This window comes from Globicephala melas, chromosome X (assembly GCF_963455315.2).
Source record: "Globicephala melas chromosome X, mGloMel1.2, whole genome shotgun sequence".
NCBI classification, from domain to species: domain Eukaryota; kingdom Metazoa; phylum Chordata; class Mammalia; order Artiodactyla; family Delphinidae; genus Globicephala; species Globicephala melas.
In genome coordinates, this window is record NC_083335.1 from 109472737 (window position 1) to 109495226 (window position 22490).

At 41.7% G+C, this 22490-nt stretch overlaps 1 protein-coding gene across 7 annotated transcripts in view; it reads left to right on the plus strand.

The window, feature by feature from the left end:
* Nucleotides 1-22490, plus strand: part of RPS6KA3 (ribosomal protein S6 kinase A3) — a 199319-nt gene that overhangs the window by 73288 nt on the left and 103541 nt on the right. For 3 of the 7 annotated variants that reach the window (XM_060292164.1, XM_030843810.2, XM_060292162.1), the window contains exon 1: nucleotides 15935-16033. The exons of 1 other annotated variant lie outside the window; for it this stretch is intronic. Coding sequence is in view for 1 of the 6 variants with exons in the window: in XM_030843814.2 (XP_030699674.1) it covers nucleotides 15965-16033 (69 nt within the window). In the remaining 5 variants the exon portion in view is untranslated. Of the gene's footprint in view, nucleotides 1-15543; nucleotides 15591-15934; nucleotides 16034-22490 lie in introns of those variants that run through there. 3 more of the 7 variants (XM_060292163.1, XM_060292165.2, XM_030843814.2) reach the window with 3 other exon arrangements.

Sequence of the window (22490 nt, forward strand, 5' to 3'; positions counted from 1 at the left end):
TAACTGGTATCCGTATAAGCAGGCCATTTAAGGACACATAGACACACAAGTGAGAACTCCATGTTAAGACAGAAGCATATATTGGAGGGACGCATCTGTAAGCCAAGGAACGCCAAGGATTGCTGGCATCCAGCAAAAGCTAGGAGAAAAGCACGAAATAGATTCTCCCTCAGAACCCTCAGAAGGAACCAACCCTGCCAACAACTGATTTTGGACTTCTAGGCAACAGAACTATGAGAACATAAATTTATGTTGTCTCCGTATGACAGCTGGAACTGTTGTGGACGTCTTGCAGCCACGATGGGACAAGCCTGAGGAGCAAACCAATTCTCTAAGAATGGCAGAGCAAAAATATGGAAGGAGCCTGGGCTTTTAATAACATTGTCAGTCACTGAATTAATTAACCTTGCAATCACTCTACCCTTAGTTCTCTCCTTATATAAAATAACAAATTTCCTTATTCCTTAGGCTTCCTTTAGTTAGGTCTTCAGCTCTTTGCAGTAAAAAACATCCTAACTGATAAGTCTCCCCTGGTATAAATACAAAAGAGCAATACTTTGGCTTCACTGCATGTTACCTAGACTTTTGTGCATTACTCTAAAAGCTTAACCACTGGGATAAAAGGATGAGTAGAACACGGAAAATCTCTTACACGAAGTAACTTGAAAAGAGAAAAGATTATTCATCATCTGCACAATGTTTTTATGTGGATAACAATGACATCAGTGGTCTTGAATTATTTAATACTTTGTTCCACGGTGTCATTTATGAGCAATGTCTTTTGCAGTTCAAGATTAGCAGCATCTTAACTTTGCATTTCATTTACCTTGGTCACATAGTTTTCAGTCATATATTTTTCCATGTTGGCTTTGCTTCAATTTCTCTTTTCAATTTATTAAAACTCTTCTTTGTTGAACCTGAGCAAAATACAACAGAATACATGCAGAATACAAAAGTAGAGAAAATGGAAATAAGGAAACAGTCACCCCCCACCAAATAAATAATCCACAATCGAAAACATTGGTCTTACTGTACAAAAAGTTAATAAAGCAAGTAAAAAGAGCTAAAAATGATGAGCAAACTATAGCAGTAAAACTTGTGAATCATTCTATGAGATGAAAAAATACATTAAAAAGTATTTCTCTCTGAGGTGAAGCTGTTATGGCATTAATGAGCTTTGTGAATGAGTTTAGATGCTGAGTAGAAGCTTGAAACAGTACCGGGAAAAGCATAGTTCAGCAGCAAGGGCTGGGAAACTAGAAAGAACAGGTAAAAGGGAGCCAAGGAGAAAGATGAGATCATAAAAAGCAGTCTATTTAAGGTTCAGGTCTGAGATTTGTATAATTAAAGTGAAAACTTTTCCATTTCAGGGACTGGAATTATGTTGAAATGGATTTTGATAAAACTCACATTCAAACTTTACGAGCATGACTCCAGAATTGCTACCTATCCATTATATAGAATGTACCCACGAAATCTGCTGGCTGAATTAGTCATGACTCATTGGTATGTTTTTAGAACATTTAGATATATTGGTTGCATGAACATTTCAGGCAGTTTTGTTCAGATGTCTCTCAGGCAGAATACTTCAGTAGTTTCCACCATTTCTAATGAAGCTCTAAAACATTACAAACCACTTAAAACATTTCATAAAATAGATGTTAGTGAAATATGTTTTCTTAATTCCAAAGGAATTTAGCAGTAGCCTAACCAAAGACAGCTGTTGGCACTGTTTTTAGTGTTAATGATACTCCCCTTCGATAGAAATAAATAATGACATGGTTATTTATTCATTTTGCTCAACATTTATCAGCATCGCTCTGTGCAAAGCCTTATAGTAGGCCATGTGGGGAATATTCAGATGAATCAGGCAGGGATTCTGCCCATTCTGATATCACAGTTAATTTGGGACAATAGAACACATACACAAATGACTACAACATGAGACAGGAAGTGGTACATGCTAAAAGAGATGTGGACATAAAATTCAAGGAGAGTGAGAGTATATTGCCATCATAGAGGTACAGGAAAGGCGTTGTGGAGAAAGTGCATTGATGCTGAATTCATTCCTTCTTCCAAAAAAATTTTATTGGAAAAGTCCCAGCCCTCACAGAAGGTACAATCCAACAGGGAAGACAGACAATGAGGAAATAAAGATTTGAGAGTGGTGAAATCAAGATATAGGAATAGGGCCAATGGAGGCAGAGTGTAATGAGAAACGGGGAGAGTGATAGGGGATGAAGTCAAAGGGGTAGATAGGGTTCAAATTGTGTAAGACCATGTAGGCCATAGGAAGGATTTTGGACTTTAAGTGCTTTGGGAAGGCATTAAATGGTTGAGCAAGAGGGTAACGTGATCTGGTTTGCATTTGTAAAAGTTCGCTGTGGCTGTAAGGTGGAAAAGGGATTGTAAGGAGATACGAGTAGGAGCAGTTGCCTCTCAGGAGGCAACTGGAAGAGTCCAGGTGAGAGATCATGTTGTCTTAAATTTCAGTGGTAGCCAGAGGGCTAGAGAGAAGTGGATAGATTCAAGATCTACTGTGAAGATAGAGCCAAAAGATTTCCTGATGGATTGCACGTGGAGTGTAAGGGGACTAGAGCAATTAGAGATGATTCCTAGACTTTTGGCTTATGAATAGTGTTGACATTTATTGAGAAGGCCTGCAGAAGGAATGGGGCTGAGGAGGAAGATTAACAAGAATTCTAATTTGACCACGTTAAGTCTGAGATGCCCGTTGGACATTCAAGTGGAAATATCTAGTAGACAGTTACACACACAAATCTGGAGCTCAGTGGAGGCATAAGGGCTGAAGCTATAGATTTGTGAATCATCAGCATATAGATGGTATTTAAAGCCATGGACCTAGATGAGATCAATAGGGAGAAAGTGTTGATCGAGTAGAACAGAGACCTAGGACCAAGTCCTGGGGCACTTTAAAGATGGATAACATTTTGATAGGCGGAGATGAGAAGGGCATTTAACAGGAAGGAACAAAGTGAACAAAAGCTCAGAGACAGGAAAGTGCTTAGCAGGAGTGGGGAAGCACGGGTGATCCATTTAAGAAGAACCTATAATAGATACCAAGTCCTAGATTTGGTCCACAGATTTCAGTGGAGAATCATGGAAGGCTTTAAATCTGTGGAATGATTCTGCTCCTGATAATGTGAGAGTAGCTCCTTTGTGACCACCCTTCTCTAGATAACAACTCTAAATGCTGGACAAGATTTTTTTTTAAATCTTACCTGAAGACACTGGAGAGCAAACAAGCAGGAAGGTATTGGGGGGTAGGGGTCAACACTTGAAGGACAACATCAAATATTTGTGAGTTTCCCATATTCATTTTACAGCTTTTTGCGTGAAGGCAAGTCCCAGTCTTCACCAAGGAGGGCGGCTAAACCTGCATTCTTATTGGATTGAAGAACCAGAGGACAGTTTGGAGTGGGGAGGGGTGGGGGCAGGAATCTGTGAATGGAGAAAGACAGAAAGGGAGTAATTTAAGTTCTGTATTTAAACTTTGCCTAAATCTCTGGGTGATCTTGGAAGTACACAAGTACAGGGCAGACTCCAAGAAGCCCAGGTAAGGTTTAAAAAGAAAACAAAACTGAACTTTGATTTCAGCTGCTGCCCACCATGGGGGAGGCAGTTTGGAATTTGAGCTCCGCCAAGTTAACTGCCTGCAAAAACAAACCAGAAGATCCTTTGGAAGAACAGAACAGAATCCAGAATCTCTAAAACATGTCATTTACAGTATCCAGGATACAATCCCAAATTATTAGACATAGGAAGAAATAGGAACACATGACCCATACTCAAGAGAAAAAAAAAAAAAAGATCAGTGGAGAGAATCAGTGGAGATGACCCAGATGTTAAGATCAGTAGACATAAGGAAAATATGCTGGTAATGAATAAACCTGAGAAGTGAACTCATCATTCTGTATCTTAGAAGAATGAATCTAAAATCACTGTATGAGATTAATTGGAGGGTGCAGAGGCCAGAGATGTGAGAACAGTGAGGAAGTTTTGATGAGTGCATAGTTCTACAGATATAAAGTGAGGGAATATGGCAAAAAATAACTGAAAACTATCATCTGACTAAGGGAAGAAGTGAGAGGAATCAGAGATGGCACTGAGGTTTCAAGTATGGTTGACTGAAAGAATGGTAGTACCACCAACAGAAATAGAAACATCAATAGAGGATATAAGGCTTGAATATTGGATGACAAACCCAGGTTTCGAAATATTCAGTTTGGAGTGTTAACTTGATATGCAGATGGAGTATCCAATATGGAGTTCCAAATTCAAGGTAGAGCTGTGCAAAAGATCAGAGTCAAAGCTGGGGAGAGTGAGTTGGAGTCATTCAATACGGAAGTGATCACTGAAGTCCCTATAAAATTGGATTAGATCTCCAAGGAAGAATGAATATAGTTGAAAGAGAAGTAATATTTATTAGTTATCTATTGCTCCATAGCCAATCAAAAATGCTTAAGACAACAACCGTTTATCTAGCTCATAGTTCTGCAGGCTAGCAATTTGGTCTGTGTTCAGCTGGACATTTATATTGGTCTCTTGTGGGCTCACTCAGTATCTGCCAGTAGAGCTGCCAAGTCAACTTTGCTGACAGTTGTTGGAATTATGTCGAAATGGATTTTGATAAAACTCACCATTCAAACTGTATGACTCCATAATTGCTACATATGCATTATATAGAATGTACGTGTTTCAGGCCTCATCTGAGATGGCTCACCTCTGCTCCATATGCTCTCTCATCCTCTAATAGTTTAACCTAGGCTTGTTCACATGGGTTCCAAGAGAGCAAACAGATGTGTGTAAGACCTCTTAAGGCTCAGACTTGGAACAAGTACCACATTGCTTCCATCTCATGCTATTGGCCAAAGCTAGTCATCAGGCTGTTCCAGATTCAAGTAATAGGGAAATAAACTCTGCGCTTTGATGGGAGAAACTGCAAAGTCACATCACAAAGGGGCATGGATACAAAAGAGGGAATAATTTATGGCCATTTTGCAATCTACCACGTCATCAAAGAACTTTGGATTTGCACACCCACGTGCATAGTAGCATTATTCACAATAGCCAAGAAGTGGAAACAGCCCTAAGTGTCCGTTGACAGAAGAATGGATAAACAAACTGTTGTATGTACATGCAGTGGAATATTATTTGGCCTTAAAAAGGAAGGAAATTTACACATGCTACATATGGATGAACCTTGAGGACATTATGCTACGTGAAATAAGCCAGCCACAAAAAAGGCATATTATATGATTCCACTTATATGAGGATCTAAAGTAGTGAAATTCCCAGAAGCAGAAAGTAGAATGGCAGTGGCCATAGAGGAGAGGGGAGATTGGGAGTAGTTGTTTAAGAGGTACAGAGTTTCAGTTTTGCAAGATGAAAAAGTTCTGGAGATCGGTTGGTTGCATAATAATGTGAATATACGTAACACTACTGAACTATACACTGTAAAATGGATAAGATAGTACATTTTATTTGTTTGTTATCACAATTAAAATATTTTGTAGAAGATAGGACCTCAGACACAACCCATATTTTGGGGAGAGAAGGAAAAAGAGAACCAAAGAAAACCAATTTTGCCCAGTCCAGAACTAAGGGAAACCAATCTAGCAAGTGGGGTTTGAAAATGGTTCTCTACTCTTCTGTTTATAAGGACCACTGTCAGAGAAAGCGTTTTAGAATTTAGCCTTTCCTCAGTGGAGGGAAGAGGAGACCAATCTGCTCATCTGACCTTCTTGTCTCCAGGATTCTGGAGTTCGCATGATTTTTCCAATTATCCCGGCTTAGAATAGCATGGTGGAAGTTCCAACCCCACTCTCACCTTCTTTTCTCATTCATACCAGCCGTATCTCCTGATCCTGGACCTCAATTCTGGTCTCTTGGTTTCACCTCAAATTGGTTATTCCCCATTAATAACACAATCTGCCTCCAATCCTTCTCAGAACCACTGCCCTGCCTGGCTCCCAGACAGCACACATCCCTAGGAGAGTGCTCCAAACTTAGAGTAGTTCTAAAGTTCTGTTGCACTCAGGGATTTGTTTTGCTGTCCTTTTGCTGTCAGAGAAGAGACAACCCTTCTGCCATTCCAGATGTTCACATTTGCCTGCTTCTGCCTTGCGCCCCACTTCCTCACTCATTACACTCAGGATGTCTTGTGGCCAGACCTGGAGTCCTTCTTCTCACTTAAAGCTGCTGAAGATGTTAAAGTCAGGGAAATGGGCATTTCAAGAGCTGAATGGGATACCAAAGTTCAGTAAAATTTTAAAACCACCAAATTCCATCCATAATCCCATTTTGATGATTATCTCAAAAGTATTTTTACAGTTGGTTTGTTGAAATCGGGATCCAGACAGGGTCCACACATTACATTTGGTTGTCTCTTTCAGTATAAAGCATCACTCCCTCCCCCTTTTTTTTTTTTTTTTTTTTTTGCAGTACGCAGGCCTCTCACTGTTGTGGCCTCTCCCGCCGCGGAGCACAGGCTCCGGACGCGCAGGCTCAGCGGCCATGGCCCACGGGCCCAGCCGCTCCGCGGCATGTGGGATCCTCCCGGACTGGGGCACGAACCCGTGTCCCCTGCATCGGCAGGCAGACTCTCAACCACTGTGCCACCAGGGAAACCCCCCTCCCCCTTTTTATTCATTCCATTGATTTATTGTAGAAACCGAAGCAACTAAACCTGCAGAATATATCACATTCTTTATATTTGTCTACTTGTTTGCCTCTGGTGTCGTTTAATTTCTCTAACCCCCTTTTTCTCAAAGACAGAAGTTAGCTCTGGAGCAGTACTGTTCAATAGAACTCTCTGCCACAGTGGAAATGTTCTATAATGTGTACTGATACCATAGCCACTAACCACATGTGAAAATTGACACTTGAAATGTGGTTAGTGGGACTTAAAAACTGAATTTTAAAATTTTATCATATTTAATTTAAATTTAAATGGCCACCTGTGACAAGTGGCTGCCATATTGGACAGCACAGCTCTAGAGGCTTAATTGAATTCCATTTCAGGTTTTTGGAAAGAATACTTCATAGGTGGTCTTATATGCTTCCTGTCGCATGACAGAGGAGGCTTACAGTGCTTGGTTGTGCCATATTTTTTGATGCTAAGATTGGTCATTGTGTTCAGGTGGTGATAGCCTGATCCTTCCAATTTCAAGTTCTCCATCCACCTTTCATCTAATGGCTTCATTCATTTACAATTTTTGCCTGAATCAGCTCCTTCATTATGGTTTTCAAAATGGCACTTTTCTAAGTCTGTCATTCCTTCGATATAATTCTGTAAAGAACTTTCATCAACTAATATTACATGGTTGGCCTGAAATACTGTTTATACAAGAAAAGGCATGATAAATCCTTAATTATTTCTCTTTAATTGTCATTAATGACTGGAGAAAAAGGTAGGTGTCTTGCATCTATGCAAAGGTGCTGGGATTTTATCCTGAGGGAAGAAAAGCCGCTGTGGGTTTTAAGCAAGGGATAAATAAGATGGGATTTTCATTTTAGGAAGCAACTGTTGGCCATAGTGTGGAGAACTGGTGAAAGTCTGGAAGGTTCTAAAGGGAGCTGTCATAATACAGGCCGGATATGGCAAACTCTGGGGTGGTGGAATAGGAAAGTTTGACAGAATCCAGATAGATTAGAAAGGAGAATCAACAAAATCTAGCTGTCAAATAACATAGGGGATGGAGGCGAGAGGAAGTGTGGTAGGATGACAGGATAAACCCTTGATTTCTAATCTGGTGAACTAAGTAGATGATAATGCCAAAAACTACCTTGAGAAATACAGGAAGAGAAGTAGAGGCAAGTTACTTTCTAAAGGAAAAAAACTATATGGCTCAAATACAGACCTCCCAGACAGAAGGACAGATTTAGGATGCTACAGCATTTTTTTTTTCCACTTGAGTTTAGTAAATAACAGCGAGTGCATACTATACTTGTCGGGGAGGGGGGATTGCTCATATAGAGTTGTCTGGATTCCAGAGATCTATAAATAAGAATCAGGGATTATTTTTGTTAGCAGTAAGTGTTTAACCTGAAGAAATTAAGTTCTAAATTCTATTCCTAGTCCATTTTTAAACATATTTCAAATTCTTCTCTATCATTATTTTTTGCCCTATTACTTACAGAGATGCACCTACTATTTTAGAAATTCCTTAGTAGAAGATGTAGTGTTTTCAGAAGTAAAAATGCTATGCAAGTGTATAAGCAAAAATCTTCTCTGTGTTGTATCAGTTTGCTAGGACTGCCATATGAAGCACGACAAACTGGGTGGCTTAAAACAACAGAAAGTTATGGCTCACAATTCTAGGGACTAGGAGTCCAAAATAAAAGTGGCAGCAGGGCCATGTTCCATCTGAAACCTGTGGGAGAATCCTTGCCCCTTCCTAGATTCTGATGGTTTGCCAGCAACCTTTGGCTTGTTGATGCATTATTCCAATCCTCTGCCTTTACATGGCCTTCTTCTTATAAGGTGAACAGTCACATTGGATTAGGGGCACATTCTACTCAAGTATGACCTTATCTTAACTGATTATATCTGCAATGACCTCGTTTCCAAATAAGGTCACTCTCTGAGGTACTGGGTGTTAGGACTTCAACATATCATTGTGAGAGTGGGGTGTAGGGTGGGCAGAATTCAGCCTGAAACAGTGGTCTAAAGACTCATGATGAACTATGGAAGGGAAAGTTTTCATTTGAAAATTATCTCCTTTAGCATCCTTTCAAAAGCCTTACATTATTCTTTGGAGAAACTAAAACTTATTTTCTTTTTTTCAAAATGATATTCACAGAATCTTGCTGTCTCCACCAAGGTGAAATAAAGAATAAGAAAGCAACATGACATGCAGATATATTTAATAAGGATGCTTTAAGTACTTATTTGACTATATCTTATGGTACATTTTCCCCAAGCATTTTCCTGAATTTTTTGAAGGAATTAATTATAGTGAAAAACATTCATTCTTTATCCCAATAAAACACTTTTGCTAACAAATACCTATTGTTAGAAAGAAACAATGTATGCAAACCATTTAACAGTTTTTAAGTACTCAATAGCTGTTAGCTACTATTAATATGTATTTAGTATTTTTAGGATTGCAATGATGATTAAAGAGGTTAATATAGGACTTCCCTGGCGGTCCAGTGGTTAAAACTCCATGCTTCCAATGCAGGGGGCATGGGTTCAATCCCTGGTCTGGGAACTAAGATCCCACGTGCCACACGGCATGGCCAAAAAAAAAAAAAAAAGAAGTTAATATATATGAAACACTTATAATAGTGCCTGACACATAGTATGTATGAAATAAATGTCTATCTATTATTGTCAAGATCACAATCATTAGATAAGATGGTAAAGTGACCAAAACTGCCAATGCAACTTCTAATTGGTTTAATTGGCTTACACATACACTCAACATTTGCATATAGTTTCATTCGGTGGGGTTTCTTTAAATTTTGTGTAATCTATAGAATTCATTCCTTATTTAGTAGGCAATTGTAAGTTATTTAAATTTGATTTTTTAAAATAAAGGAATTCCTTAATATTTATACCTCCCCAAAGTATTTATTTTATTTACTAGTCACCAGGAACATGACTTGAAAACAAGCTACTGAAATCATAAGTGAAGTGTTGTTTGATGAAAATGTACTTCATTTACAAATATGGCATTATTATCCACAACCAGTTTTTCCAGCACCAGACCTGATTTGACACTGCCCCATTCACATACTTTTTCACACATCTTTGTGATTAAAGCTTCAGATTTCCCAAACATAGAGATCTGAGGTTCATTCGGTGGTCAAGGAATCAAGTTCCATGTGATGCCATAGCTTTCCCCAAAGTCGCTTCCCCAGTTAAGGTCTGGTCATAGACTGATCTTAAATGCAAGTCGCTAAAAAAGTTAGCATATTTTTTAAAGAATCTTTTCTAGCTGCAGACGCAAATCTACATTCAAAAGCACAAATATAAACTTTAAAAATAAGAAACGTAACCACAATAACAGCCACGTTCTAAAGCAACAGTTCCATAAAGTTTGGGTTTTTGTTTTTTGGTTTTTGGTTTTTTTCCATAGTGGTGAGTAGGAACTGGTGGTTCTTGGGTTTTTGTTTCAAAATGGTTTGTGGACTGAAAAAAAATTTGAGAACCACTGCTCTAACCAACCAGACTAAATTGATAGTTATAAAATGGGAATGTTTATCCTCTGAAGGAGTACTTTATACTGCGATTTTTGGTTAATGTTAAAAGCAGTCGTTTTTAATATCAGTTTGAAAATGAAATTTTAACGTATTATCTCCCTCTTATGAATTAGTGTTTATAAACAAGAACATTTAGTGGGTCTTTTCTGTTCTAGTAGAATGAAAGCTGGAGGAAAACAGTAGCTTATTAAAGCTCCAAGAATGGGTTCTTAGTTCCTTGTCAAGTCTCAAAGCCCCATAATTCTTTCTCTTCTAACAACTCTGAAACAAACTGACACCTCTAAGGATTAAACATTTTGGAAATCAATAAAAGAAAACATTAAAGCATGTCTGACACAGACCTTTCCTCCATACTTCCCTGTTCCTCCAGTCCTCCCTACATAAGTATGAGTCAGGTAATGTTAACTTTGAATCATACATTAGTTAGTTTCCTTTGAGCATTACGTAAACAAAGTTTTGATCATAGCCTGTGAGGCAGCTGACCTGTAATCATTTGCATTTCAACATATGTGGCTTGAAAAACAGAACAGGACGTTACCCTACATGCTCTTTTATTTGAATTCCACAGGAAGTTACTCACGGTTTCTTTTTTGTGTGTGTGTGATACAAGAGTGCCCTAAAGAAATAGATTATACCATAATGAAATGCTCACACAACAAATGGAAAGAAATAACTTTTAGGAGTGAAGTATTTGAACTGCATTATATATGCAGGAATACTCCCTTTCTGAAGCTCATAACAATAGCTCCATTTATTGAGTGCTCTTCCTATGTGGCAGGCGCTGTGCTTTATGCTTCCCAGACATTATTTCCATTCAATCTTCCTCAAAATTCTACAAGGTAGGTGTTATTATCATATTTTCTTTTTTTTTAATTTATTTTTAAATTTTATTTCTTATTTGTGGCTGCATTGGGTCTTCGTTGCTGTGCGCGGGCTTTCTCTAGTTGCGGCGAACGGGGACTACTCTTCGTTGGGGTGCACGGGCTTCTCATTGCGGTGGCTTCTCTTGTTGCAGAGCATGGGCTCTAGGTGTGCTGGCTTCAGTAGTTGTGGCACGCGGGCTCAGTGGTTGTGGCTCGCGGGCTCTAGAGCGCAGGCTCAGTAGTTGTGGCGCACGGGCTTAGTTGCTCCGCGGCCTGTAGGATCTTCCCGGGTCAGAGCTCGAACCCGTGTCCCCTGCATTGGCAGGCGGATTCTTAACCACTGCACCACCAGGGAAGTCCCTATCCTATTTTCAGATGAGGAAAACAAAGCTGATTTTGCCAGTATCTACTGAGCAACTATTATGTACCAGACCCTCTTTTAGGCCTTTAAGTTGAAGCTTAGAGATGTAAAGGAAACTGGAGTTTGGACATAGGCCTAGCTCTGCTCTTATCATGATCCCATACCGCCTTACCCTGAAGAATGTTAAACGTTTCAAGTATTTGTATCATAGATTGTCTTCCCCTTAGTTCCTTACAGATTTTATTAGCATCTTTCATCACATGCAACTCCAGAATCATTGAACTTTGTATCTGCAGGAGAATCTAGAGAAGATCTTACCTTTTCCAAAATTTGAATTCTCGTAAAAAACATGTTCGAATGGGTGTAGAAGAATTTGTTGTCTCTTAAGATGTGTGTCATTCAGGAAGATATTGTTAATAATTTTTACTTGGGAAATTTCAAAGAAAAGATGAAACTCATACACACGAAAAAAGATGTCACCACATATTTTGTTTAATTATTGTCTTATGCAAGATAAAATTTGAGCCTAAGTTTTATCTTTCTTTCTCACTGGAAAGAAATAGTTAAATAGTCTCTAGTGATTACTTTTTCTTTTTTGTATGAAAAGTAAAAATGCTCAGATAATGTAGAGGGAAAACACTTGTTTCAGAGGGGCACTGATGATTACACTTTGTTTTCTATAGGGACAAACCTATAGCTGTGAGTATTGGTTGTATATGAGGTAGAGATTGTGCCATGAGCCATAGTTTAGTCATCTTGTAACTTTTCCAGACTGATGTAACTCCATTTTTTGAACAAATGTTATTTTGTTAAGTAAATGCCCATTTGAACTTGTATACAAAGGTTATAATTATAGCAGGAAATTGTTGGGGACAGAGGAGGTTAAATCTGGTTGTCCTGTCATACAGCAGGAATCATTTCTTGGAAATCTAGTCCAGATTTTCGACTGAGGTTTGCTGTTTCCCTTTGCTGTAGTTTCAAGTAATAACTTTCCAATATTTTGGTTCTGACTGAGAGACTTATGTGTGTGTTGGGGGGAGGGGTATAGAATCAGTAGGTAACTGAATCCACCCTTTCTGCTGATTTTGCACAGAGGAGCCCAAAAAGACAGTGGAATGTGAGGATATCACTTAACATTACAGGACTTGTAGGAATATATAAAAGGCTCAATGCTAACGCAGCACTGTCCTGTAGAACTATAATGCCAATCTTGACAAGTAAGCCACGTATGGAAGTATACATTTTATAGTAGCCACATTAAAAAAAAAAGTGAAAAGAAACAGGAAATTAATTTTAACAAAATATTTTATTTAACTCAATATATTGAAAGTATCATTTCAACTCATAGTCATTATAAAATTATTAATGAGCTACTTTACATTCTTTTTTTGGTACTAAGCCTTTGAAATCTGGTGTGAACTTTTCACTTATAGCACATCTCGGTAGCGACCAGCCAACCTATTTTAAATGCTCAAGAGGCTCCCATATTACCCTGCACAGGTGCTCTCTAGAGGCAGCTATTCTTTGAATACCTAAGAGTTTTCCTTTCTTAAACACGGGGGAAAAAAAAGTAATCCTGCTCAGGGCAATATCACCTTCTATGTTCAAATAACTCTTTTTGTTGCCACCTGCAAGAAAAATCCCCCAGCCTCATTTGATTTTCCCAAATTCTCCCAGCCTGAGTGAGTGGTTGCACCACTCTTGGATTTAATAAATGAAAAAACGAAAAAAGTTTATTGTTAACCAAAAGGAAAAAAAAATTGCTTTCTTTTCTTTTTGGGCAAAAGAAAGGAGAATAGTGTTTTCCCGAATCAATTCACATACTTAACAAGTTGATCCTATGTGCGAGACAGCTGTGCTAGTGGTACTTTAGCCCATTATTAAGTTCATTTAATGCTTAACTCCTGCAATGTGACCACTGTTCACACTACTTTTACAGATCAATTCGCTGTTTTAAAAGTTATTCCTCTAGTTCTCAAGGTAAAAGGAAATGAATAAAAATTGATACCGAAATCAACTTTTCAGTATACAGTTTGATTTATTTTTAAAAAGGTTAGTTCACCCTTTGAGCGGCGTATTTAGCGCTGGACAGTGTTAGACACAGTAACTCTTTTCAACTATGTATGTTTTTACTAAAGAAAGAATGTTAATTGGAATAATTGATCACCGTTGGGGGGCTAATTTACCTTAAAGTAACCAAATTGACCAACTTCTTTTCGCTGTAAGGAATGGTAACGTGGCTTTGCAATATAAATGAAAGATAAATTAGGCACTTTGTACATAAATGAAAAACAATACACAACTCCTTATCTTCAAACTTCTGCAAGCTGGTTTTACCCTCAGGAGTTACAGAGACGGTGGCTGCCAGATTAGCTGAGTTTTGGGTCCAGATTGGATTTGCAGCACTTGAATCAGCATGTTGGGGGAGGTGACAAAATCACGAGCTCAGTCCTCCCCACCCCCACCCAACAGACCACGCTGAGCCTGCCCAGATGTTGCTCAACCCTGAGCTGTCCCCCTGAGTCCAAGGCTGCGGGAGAGGGCGCGCAGCGAGTATTTCCGGCCGCCTCCTCAGGCTCCCTGAACAGATGGAGCCTGTTCAGGTGGCCGCGAGGCTCCCGGGCCTCGAGCCTGTGCCCAGGGGCGCGCAGGCGAAGGCAGCAGAAAGAGCCTAACACCTGCCTCTCTCGGCCCAGAGAGAAACCTTGCACCGCCCGCGCAGACCTGGCCGGCTAGGTGTGGGGCTCTAATCTCATCCTCACACCTGCGTTAGGGAGGGAGGCCAGGGCTCTCCAGGTGTGCGGGTCCCGCGAGGATGAAAGGAAGCTGTTAAAAGGCGTGCACCAGGAGCGCAGCGGGGGTCGCGCTGTGGTCGCCCGGCGTGGGAGGACCGGGACGCCTGGGCCGAGGCCTGAGGGGATAGAGGCACTGGCCGGCCTGGAGATTTCCCTTTACTTTTTTCCTTCTCCTTGTAGGGCGGTTAGCCGATCGCTGCGGTAGCTTTCCACTCAGCCTGGGGACTTTTACACAATTCTGCCCGGACGCACTGAGCTCGCCGCGGCACCTGGCGCGGGGAACAGGGGGTCGAACCCTCCGCCCCCTCCCCCCAACCCACTCCAGACGCCCAGGCTTCTCTCCTCAAGTTCTCCCCGTCCTCGGCCCTCCGTTGCCTTCTGGGGGTTGGGTTTCTTTAACCTAGGGCTTCCCTATCTCGGGCGGGAGGAGTTAGAAGCTCTCCCTCTCCCCCCTCCTCCACCCACCGCCAGCCTGATTTTTAATCTAATCTTTTATTTAAAGTCAACAGAAGAGCAGGAACCCCGGGCTCCTGCCAACAAGATATTTATAAATAATTCCCCAACCTCTGCAGAGAGGGGCAGCCTTAAAGAACCTCCTTGTTTTCTCCTTCGTGAGGGATTTAGGCAGCGGAGACCCGGGGAGGGGGCGCGCTTGGAGGGTCGGGCCTGAAGCCCCAGGGCTCTGCGGACTTGGGGCGGGGGGGTCGAGTCATGCAAGACAAACTAATTCCAAATATTAAAAATATAACACAAGAGCGTCAATTTGGAGAGCCTTGACTCAAACCGAGAGCCGAACCCCCAGGCGGCTCCGGGACACATACCCTTCCGTGTCCCCGTCGTGGGGGGGTGGAGGGGCAGGTGAATGCCCATCGTGTGACCCTGGGAGAGGGCGGGTCCTGGGCCACTACGGGATGTGCCCATAGACTCGGCGCGCCCACGTGCACCCATGGAAGAATCGCGCCGAAAAGACACCCGACGCCCCCTCCCCGGGTCCTCGGCACTGTACTGCGCCCCCTGCGCCTCTCCCATCTCTCTCCCCAGCTGGACGGGGACCACTCCTCTGCATCCCCGAGGAGCCTTCAACCTGCTCGGACTCGCGGCACTTAGAAACTCCCAGCCTTTCGCACCTCTTCCCTTTTCCCTCTTTCCCCCACCTCCAGCCGACGCCCCCAGATCTCTCCCGCTCGCCCTTCCAGAAAGAAGGCGAGGCCCAGAAGCAGTGGCTGGGGCGAGGAAGGAGGGACTAGCGGCGCGCCGCGGCCAGGGGCGTGTCTTCCCAGGCCCCGCCCCCGGGTGCGCGCGGCGGTGGCGGCGACGGCCGAGCCTCGCTCTGAGAGACAGGTATCGCTTAGGCGCCATGTTGTGAGCGGAAGTAGCGGAGCGCGCGGGGGCTGCTGTTCTGCTGGGAGCGGGCGCGGGAACCGGCGGGGGGGCGGAGCTGTAGTCCCGGCGGCGGAAGGAGGAGAGGAAGAAAGGGGCGAGACCCGGTGCCCGGCAGCGGCGCGAGGCTCTCGCTCGGCGCGCGGGCGTCTCCAGCCGGGCGCGCGGCGTTCGAGGGTCGGTGTCGGCGCCGAGCCCTCTCCCGGGCAGCCGCCGCTACTGCTGCAGCTGCTGCCGCCACTGCTGCCGTGTGGCTCGGGCGGCGACGGAGCGGGGCCGGCCGCGGGGCGGGCGGGGAGGGAGGAGGCGGTGAAGGCGGCGGGCCGGGGGGGAAGATGCCGCTGGCGCAGCTGGCGGACCCGTGGCAGAAGATGGCTGTGGAGAGCCCGTCCGACAGCGCTGAGGTGAGTGCAGCCGAGCGGCCGGGGCCGGCGCGCCCCCTCCCCGCGCCCCCGCCAGTTCGCTCCCCTCCCGGGAGCCGACCACTCGGCCCCTTCCTCTGCCGCTCGCGTCTCCCCTTGGTTCGGGATTCCGGTTTGGATAGTTGGGGTTGATCTATTTGCCCTTCTGTTCCTCCCACCCGCACTCTCCCCTCCCTTTCCTCCCTCGGGGGGCTGTGGTGTGGTGGCGCGTGGGGTTTGGAGTGGGCGCCGGGGCTCTGCAAGAAGCCGATTTTCATCAACTTTGCGTGGGGGGAGCGGGAGGCGCAGCGGGGGCTGGCGAGGAGTTGGGAAGTTTGGCCCTGCCTGGTCGGGGGCTTCCCTGGACCCCGGTGACTTTGGGGGATGCGGGAGGGGTGTGGATTGGGTTCGCTGGGGAGAGGGGACTCTCGAGCCCGGCCGGGGGAGGGGGTTGCCCCGGGGAGCCGGGCGCGCGGGGGCAGGAACGGCCCAGGGCAGGGGTGGCGACCTGTGAGGGTTTCGGGTAAGGGGTGCGGGACAGCCAAGGGTTTCTGCCCCCCCCCATCTGCCGCAGCGGTTTCTGCTGCTGTAAGGGAAAGAGTGGAAGCCTGAGGTCCTCCACCACCACCCCCCGCCCCGTTTCTGAGGTCCCTGAGCTCGAGGACCCCGTCCCTGCGAGTTTAACTTGAGTTTCCTGTCCATGGAGGTGAGAGGGTGGTATTCAAGGAGATCAGCGGCCGCAGTAAAGGGGTTTCTGGTTTTCCTTGTCCGCGATCTGGTGACCGTCCCTGAGATACCCACCCGAGTGACCCAAACACTATACCTAAACAGGGCAAAACAGAATTCGCCCGACTCTTCGCAGCCGCCCCTGTCCCAGAACCAACTCGGGGTCTGCGAAAATAATCCAGACAAGACCCATTCCAGGGCATCAGCGCTCCTCTCCGGAGCGGAAAATCAATTCCTGATGGTGGCGCGTCTGTGATTCTTCCTTCTTGACTTTTTGCTGTCTTCTATTCCCCACAGCGGACTTTGGGGGATTACAGGATGATAGGCTGCGTGTGTGTAATAGTTACTGAGCGAGTGACCCCATTTCTGGAAAGCATGACTGAAGCGCGGGGGTGGAATGGGGCAGGCTCTGATGAGTGGTGTACTTGGCGGCAGCCGCTGCCCTGCCGGCCTCCGCAGTGTGAGAGGTGGATAGGGTTACTGGTTACGTCAGTAAGACCGAGGCTCAGTTTGATCTGAGATGCGGGACACTTGCATTCTCGGGTAGAATGGAGGGGGAGGCGGACGGGGATCAGTTCAAATCACTTTGCACTTTTTCCCTAGTCACCTCTGCTGCTGTATAAAATGTTTACTTGCTCTCTCTTTATCGCATGCAGAATTGTAATAGTGCTTACGGTTGGTGCTTAGTATTTTGCGACTTGGATCATATTTTTAAAACCTAAACGAAACGCTGCTCTTCAATAGAAAACACATTAATAGATGTTTCCTGAAAAAAAAATTTTTAAAGGAAATCTACGAGAATTTCATTTAAAATTGTTAGCCAGTCTAATACTGTGAATTTTTTGTAAGAAAATCAAATTTAGAATGTTTAATCATCTTTGGAATTGGATAGTATGAAACATAGTGCTCCCGGGGCTCTTTTCATTCATTTTTTTCCTTCAGAAAAATTTTTGCATTAAGTAATATAGCTAAAAGGTTATATTAAGTAATATAGCTAAAATGTGTTCTCAGAGTGCCGACCTTGTGGAAAGAAATTGAATTTGCTTTGAGCCTGATTTTTAAATGCAAACGTTAACATTTGCAACTCGTAATCAGTCCACACTTCTGCTTGGCACGCATCAGTGTGTTAAAAAAAAGTCATTTAAAATTCCACCTGATCCTTTTTCTATATAGCATACAATTGGATAAAGAAAGCACAAAGCTAATGTTTATTTAGCACTTACTATATGCCAGATACTGTGCTCATGCTATTTCATTTTATCCTTCCTATGACCCAACAGAGTAGGATTATGGTCCCCATTGTTACAGATTAAGAAACTGATCTCAAAAGTTAAGGGCGCAAAGATTATAAATAGTAAATGGCAGAGCCATAATTCAGAGCCAGATGGATATAATTCATGTGCTTTGCTTTATGCTAGGGTAGCTGTTTCAAATCTTTTGTGGAAAAAAATCAGTATAAATAAGTAAACCGGTAGTTAGAGGTCAAGTATTTTTCAAAAACAATTATGGTATTATAAGATATCTCATTTGTTAAAGCCTGGTTATTTCAGTTACTGTCATGGTTTCCAGAACCTGGCAGATAGGTTCCCACAATTTGCCATTTTCAAGTAATTTTCTTGATATTCTGGCATAAGGTATGTCAGTCAGAGCCAGTGTTGCCTAGATTTATTAAAATTAGATTTTAACAAATTGCCTTTAGATATTTATTGCCTTTGGTTGTTCAGCTGTTTCAAGTAAATTACTTCTGATGCAAATTTGGAAATACTGAAACCAGTAAGGAAAAGGTTGAAAATTTTCATTTGGAAGTCTGATATTGAACTTAGTATTATGCTTAGCATTATGCCATCTCCTCCTCAGTAAGTTCTTATCAGTGAATAGTTGTATTTTACGATTTTTAAAAAATAGTCATTTGAGTAAAAACACCAGATTGTTTCTCTTCAGGCTAAAAGATTTCAGGGTTGATCTCTATAGAAATTTACATTTATGGTCTCTTCCCTAGGAGACTGTGAATTCTTCAAAGCTGAGACTTCTTTTTTTTCTCTGTATCCTCAGCTCTTAACACAGTGCCTGGCGCATACATAGTATAGGCCCCCTAGATGACCGACGAATTAATTATGAAGGTCAGGAATAGGGTAATTATCAATTTTATCTCTGTTCTTATCATTTTAATCTTACTTTGAAATATGAGCAATCTTAAAAGAACTGAGTACCTCACTAAAAGTACAGGCAGTTTCTTCATTCCTTTACATGTCTTCTTGACCTCACATGGGTCTCATGGTGCTCAAAACAAAAAAACCCTTGTGGTTGAACTCAAACATGGGTCAAAACATGATAGGCTAGAACTATGCCAAATGTTTAAAGAAGCAAATTTAGAATAATAAAGGAAGTACTATGTGAGCAAAGTCAAGGTTGGTACAAGATTAAAAACAAAATAGCTTCCTAAATAGTCCAGGTGAATTCAGAACTCTTTAATGAGTTAAAGACGCTAGTGTGTTTTTGAATATTTGACTGTTTAGGAGATGGATATCCAGGAATTGTGGCTATTCTTTTCTACAAACTCTTGCCACTGCTATTAGGGACATTTACTGGATCATAAACCTGACCTAAAGTGACACCTTTTTCTCATTTTTAGTAAAGATATATTATAGTAAATGTAAATATGAACAATTTTCAAAAATAATAAAATTAAGGAGGTTCTTTTTGCTTTATAGAAATGTGTTATGTAAAAATAGTTACCTCGAATTCCTTTAAATGACAAGTTCCATAGTGCATTGAAAAATATTAACTGTATAAATATTTTATTTATAAAAAATGAGACCCTTGTTTTGGAAACCATCTTCAGTGGGTGTGCAACCATTTTTAACCTCAAAGATTTTATTGGATTCTGTAATATTTCCACTGTATCAATATTAGGTTTCTTATGTTTCATCTGTAGGGAAAAACATTCTATTAAAGTGTGATCTTTGATTTTGAAAAAATAATGTTTTATTAAGTTTCTTTTCCTTTTCCTGTTTCATTTTTACCACCTTTCAGGTTTTTTTCTTTCCCCCAAGTGAAGATCTGAGGAGAGGACAGGTATTGTTACATGTCAACTGTCGAGTAACTGTGACACATTATTGAACACTTTGTTGTTTTCAGTGATTATAATATCAGTTTTTGTTAAACTAGAATTTAGGAAGGTTTGCGTTATTTTGGAAGCTTGATCCTATACTGATGGGGTTAATCCAAAACGAGAAACTTCTTTGATACCTTTAAATTTTAAGATAAAGAGGGAAACTTATCCAATTAAAGAAACAAGTATAGGCAGACTTTGCCTTTTCATTAGTATGTTTCTGGAAATCACAATGAGTATGTCTTATTTTTATATAAGAAGAGTGGCATAATTGGGATGTGCACTCTTGACCAAGGACATGACATTCAGTAAATTATAGAATGATCAAAAATATAGCAGATCGGGCTTCCCTGGTGGCGCAGTGGTTGAGAGTCCGCCTGCTGGTGCAGGGGACACGGGTTTGTGCCCTGGTCCGGGAAGATCCCACATGCCGCAGAGTGGCTGGGCCTGTGAGCCATGGCCGCTGAGCCTGCGCGTCCGGAGCCTGTGCTCCGCAACGGGAGAGGCCACAATAGTGAGAGGCCCGCGTACCGCAAAAAAATAAAATAAATAAATATATATATATATATATATATATATATATATATATATATATAGCAGATCATTTCTCAGAAGTCTGAATTGCAGAAGAGTTGTTCTAAAGATTTTTTTTAATTTATCATCCACTAAAAAATTTATACCACTGTGATCGTTGAGAAGATTTGCTCTAGAGTTCCGTGTTCAGGGACATGTGATCTTCCAGGCTGTGAATGATGGATGACGTCAAGTGGCCCAGTTTGTCCAGTGCGGACTGGATGCTTTAGACCCAGTGGTTCAGATTACAGTGTACAACAGTGACATCTTGGTGGTCTCTTGGTAATGCATGAGTGTGATAGTGCTCAGTTGTTTATGTGTTTTGGTGAATGACAAGTTTTAAAGCATTGGAATGCAATCGAGCAAATGTATATTTTACACATCCCGTTCCCCATTTCATGTAATAGAAAGAAAAAACAAGCAGTTGCATTTTAATACTTGGCATTAGATTTATCGCACTCCCCCCCCCCCCCATCTTTAGGAGTTGATACAGTTTCCTGTGCCTTTCGTTAATCTGGGACAGTTACCAAATCTCAAGATACTCTGGTTTTTCAATTTAATACCAAATAGCATAGAAGCAAAGATAAAACAACTGTAAATTTTAATTGTTAAGTAAAATGTGTCAAGTTAACAAAACAAACACAAATATACTATATTCGTTGTATAAAACAGGATAAAATGTATCTGTGTAGAACATAACTATCATTTAATACATTTGGCTATTTTAAGCAAATACATTAGTTACTAGCAATTAAATATTTCAATTTTACTTATTCTACTTTGTGGGATAATTTGGATGTATGGCAAAGTGTTAAAGTACATAAATTTTGGAGCCATGAAGACCTGGGTTTGAGCCCTGTCTCTGCCACTTAATATCTTTGTAATCTTATGCAAGTTATTTAATGTCTCTATGCTTCAACGTCCTAATCTGTAAAATAGGCATGAAAATAATATCTACCTCATGGGGTTGTGGTGAGAATCGAATGATAATATATGTAAAGCACTTGGGTCAGTACATGGTTTGTATTTAATAAATAATAGTTATAATGAATCATCTCTCAAACAGCACTGTCTTAGGAAGTTCTGTGTTTTTCCTCTGGGGTAATTTTTCCAGAATCAAACAGAACAATTAAAAATGGTTTGTTTGGGGCTTCCCTGGTGGCGCAGTGGTTGAGAGTCCGCCTGCCGATGCAGGGGACATGGGTTCGTGCCCCGGTCCGGGAAGATCCCACATGCCGCGGAGCGGCTGGGCCTGTGAGCCTGCGCGTCAGGAGCCTGTGCTCCGCAACGGGAGAGGCCCACATACCGCAAAAAAAAACAAAAAACAAAAAAACAAAAAGAAAAACAAACAAACAAAATGGTTTGTTTGATTGATCTGTTTAAAGAGAACCTTTATAATATCTGAATATAACTGTAAGGGTAAGGTGAACAGAAATCTCTTGAATCTTATCCTTTTTTATATTGTTCCCCTCTTCAATATTGTCTTTAGAGAGGGGAAACACATAAAAAACATTTTGAAGAATATGTGCGGAAGAAGGAAGAAAAGAATGTTCATATTTCAACGTTGCTCAAATTGGAAGCCCTCTCACAGTCCACGGCATGTCATTGTTTAATCAGCAGGGGCTTTTTTCTCTTAGTGATATATAAGATAATAGTATATCTCACACACGATGGTGTCTTATAATTGTTGAAATATGGTATACCCTATATGTCAACCTCTTGAAGGAAGTGTGTCTCTGAAGAAATAAAGTCAATATATAGCATCAATAGGTAGAATTTTAACTTACTTTCTAAAAAGTACCAAAACAAAATGTGCACACCTTTTTATATTTTAGGATCAGTTCTGTTAATTTCATTTTTTAGGGACAGAAATTAATATGGCACACTTCCCTCCCCATTACTATAAACACATTTATTTTGGTTATTTGAATATGCCATGAGTGACTGGCTTTTCCTGTCTAGAAATACAATCCTTTGGTTTTTGTTCTGTTATGTGATACTGGTACTTAAGGAACTTTCAATAGTCCACATGGTATTTTCAACTGAGAA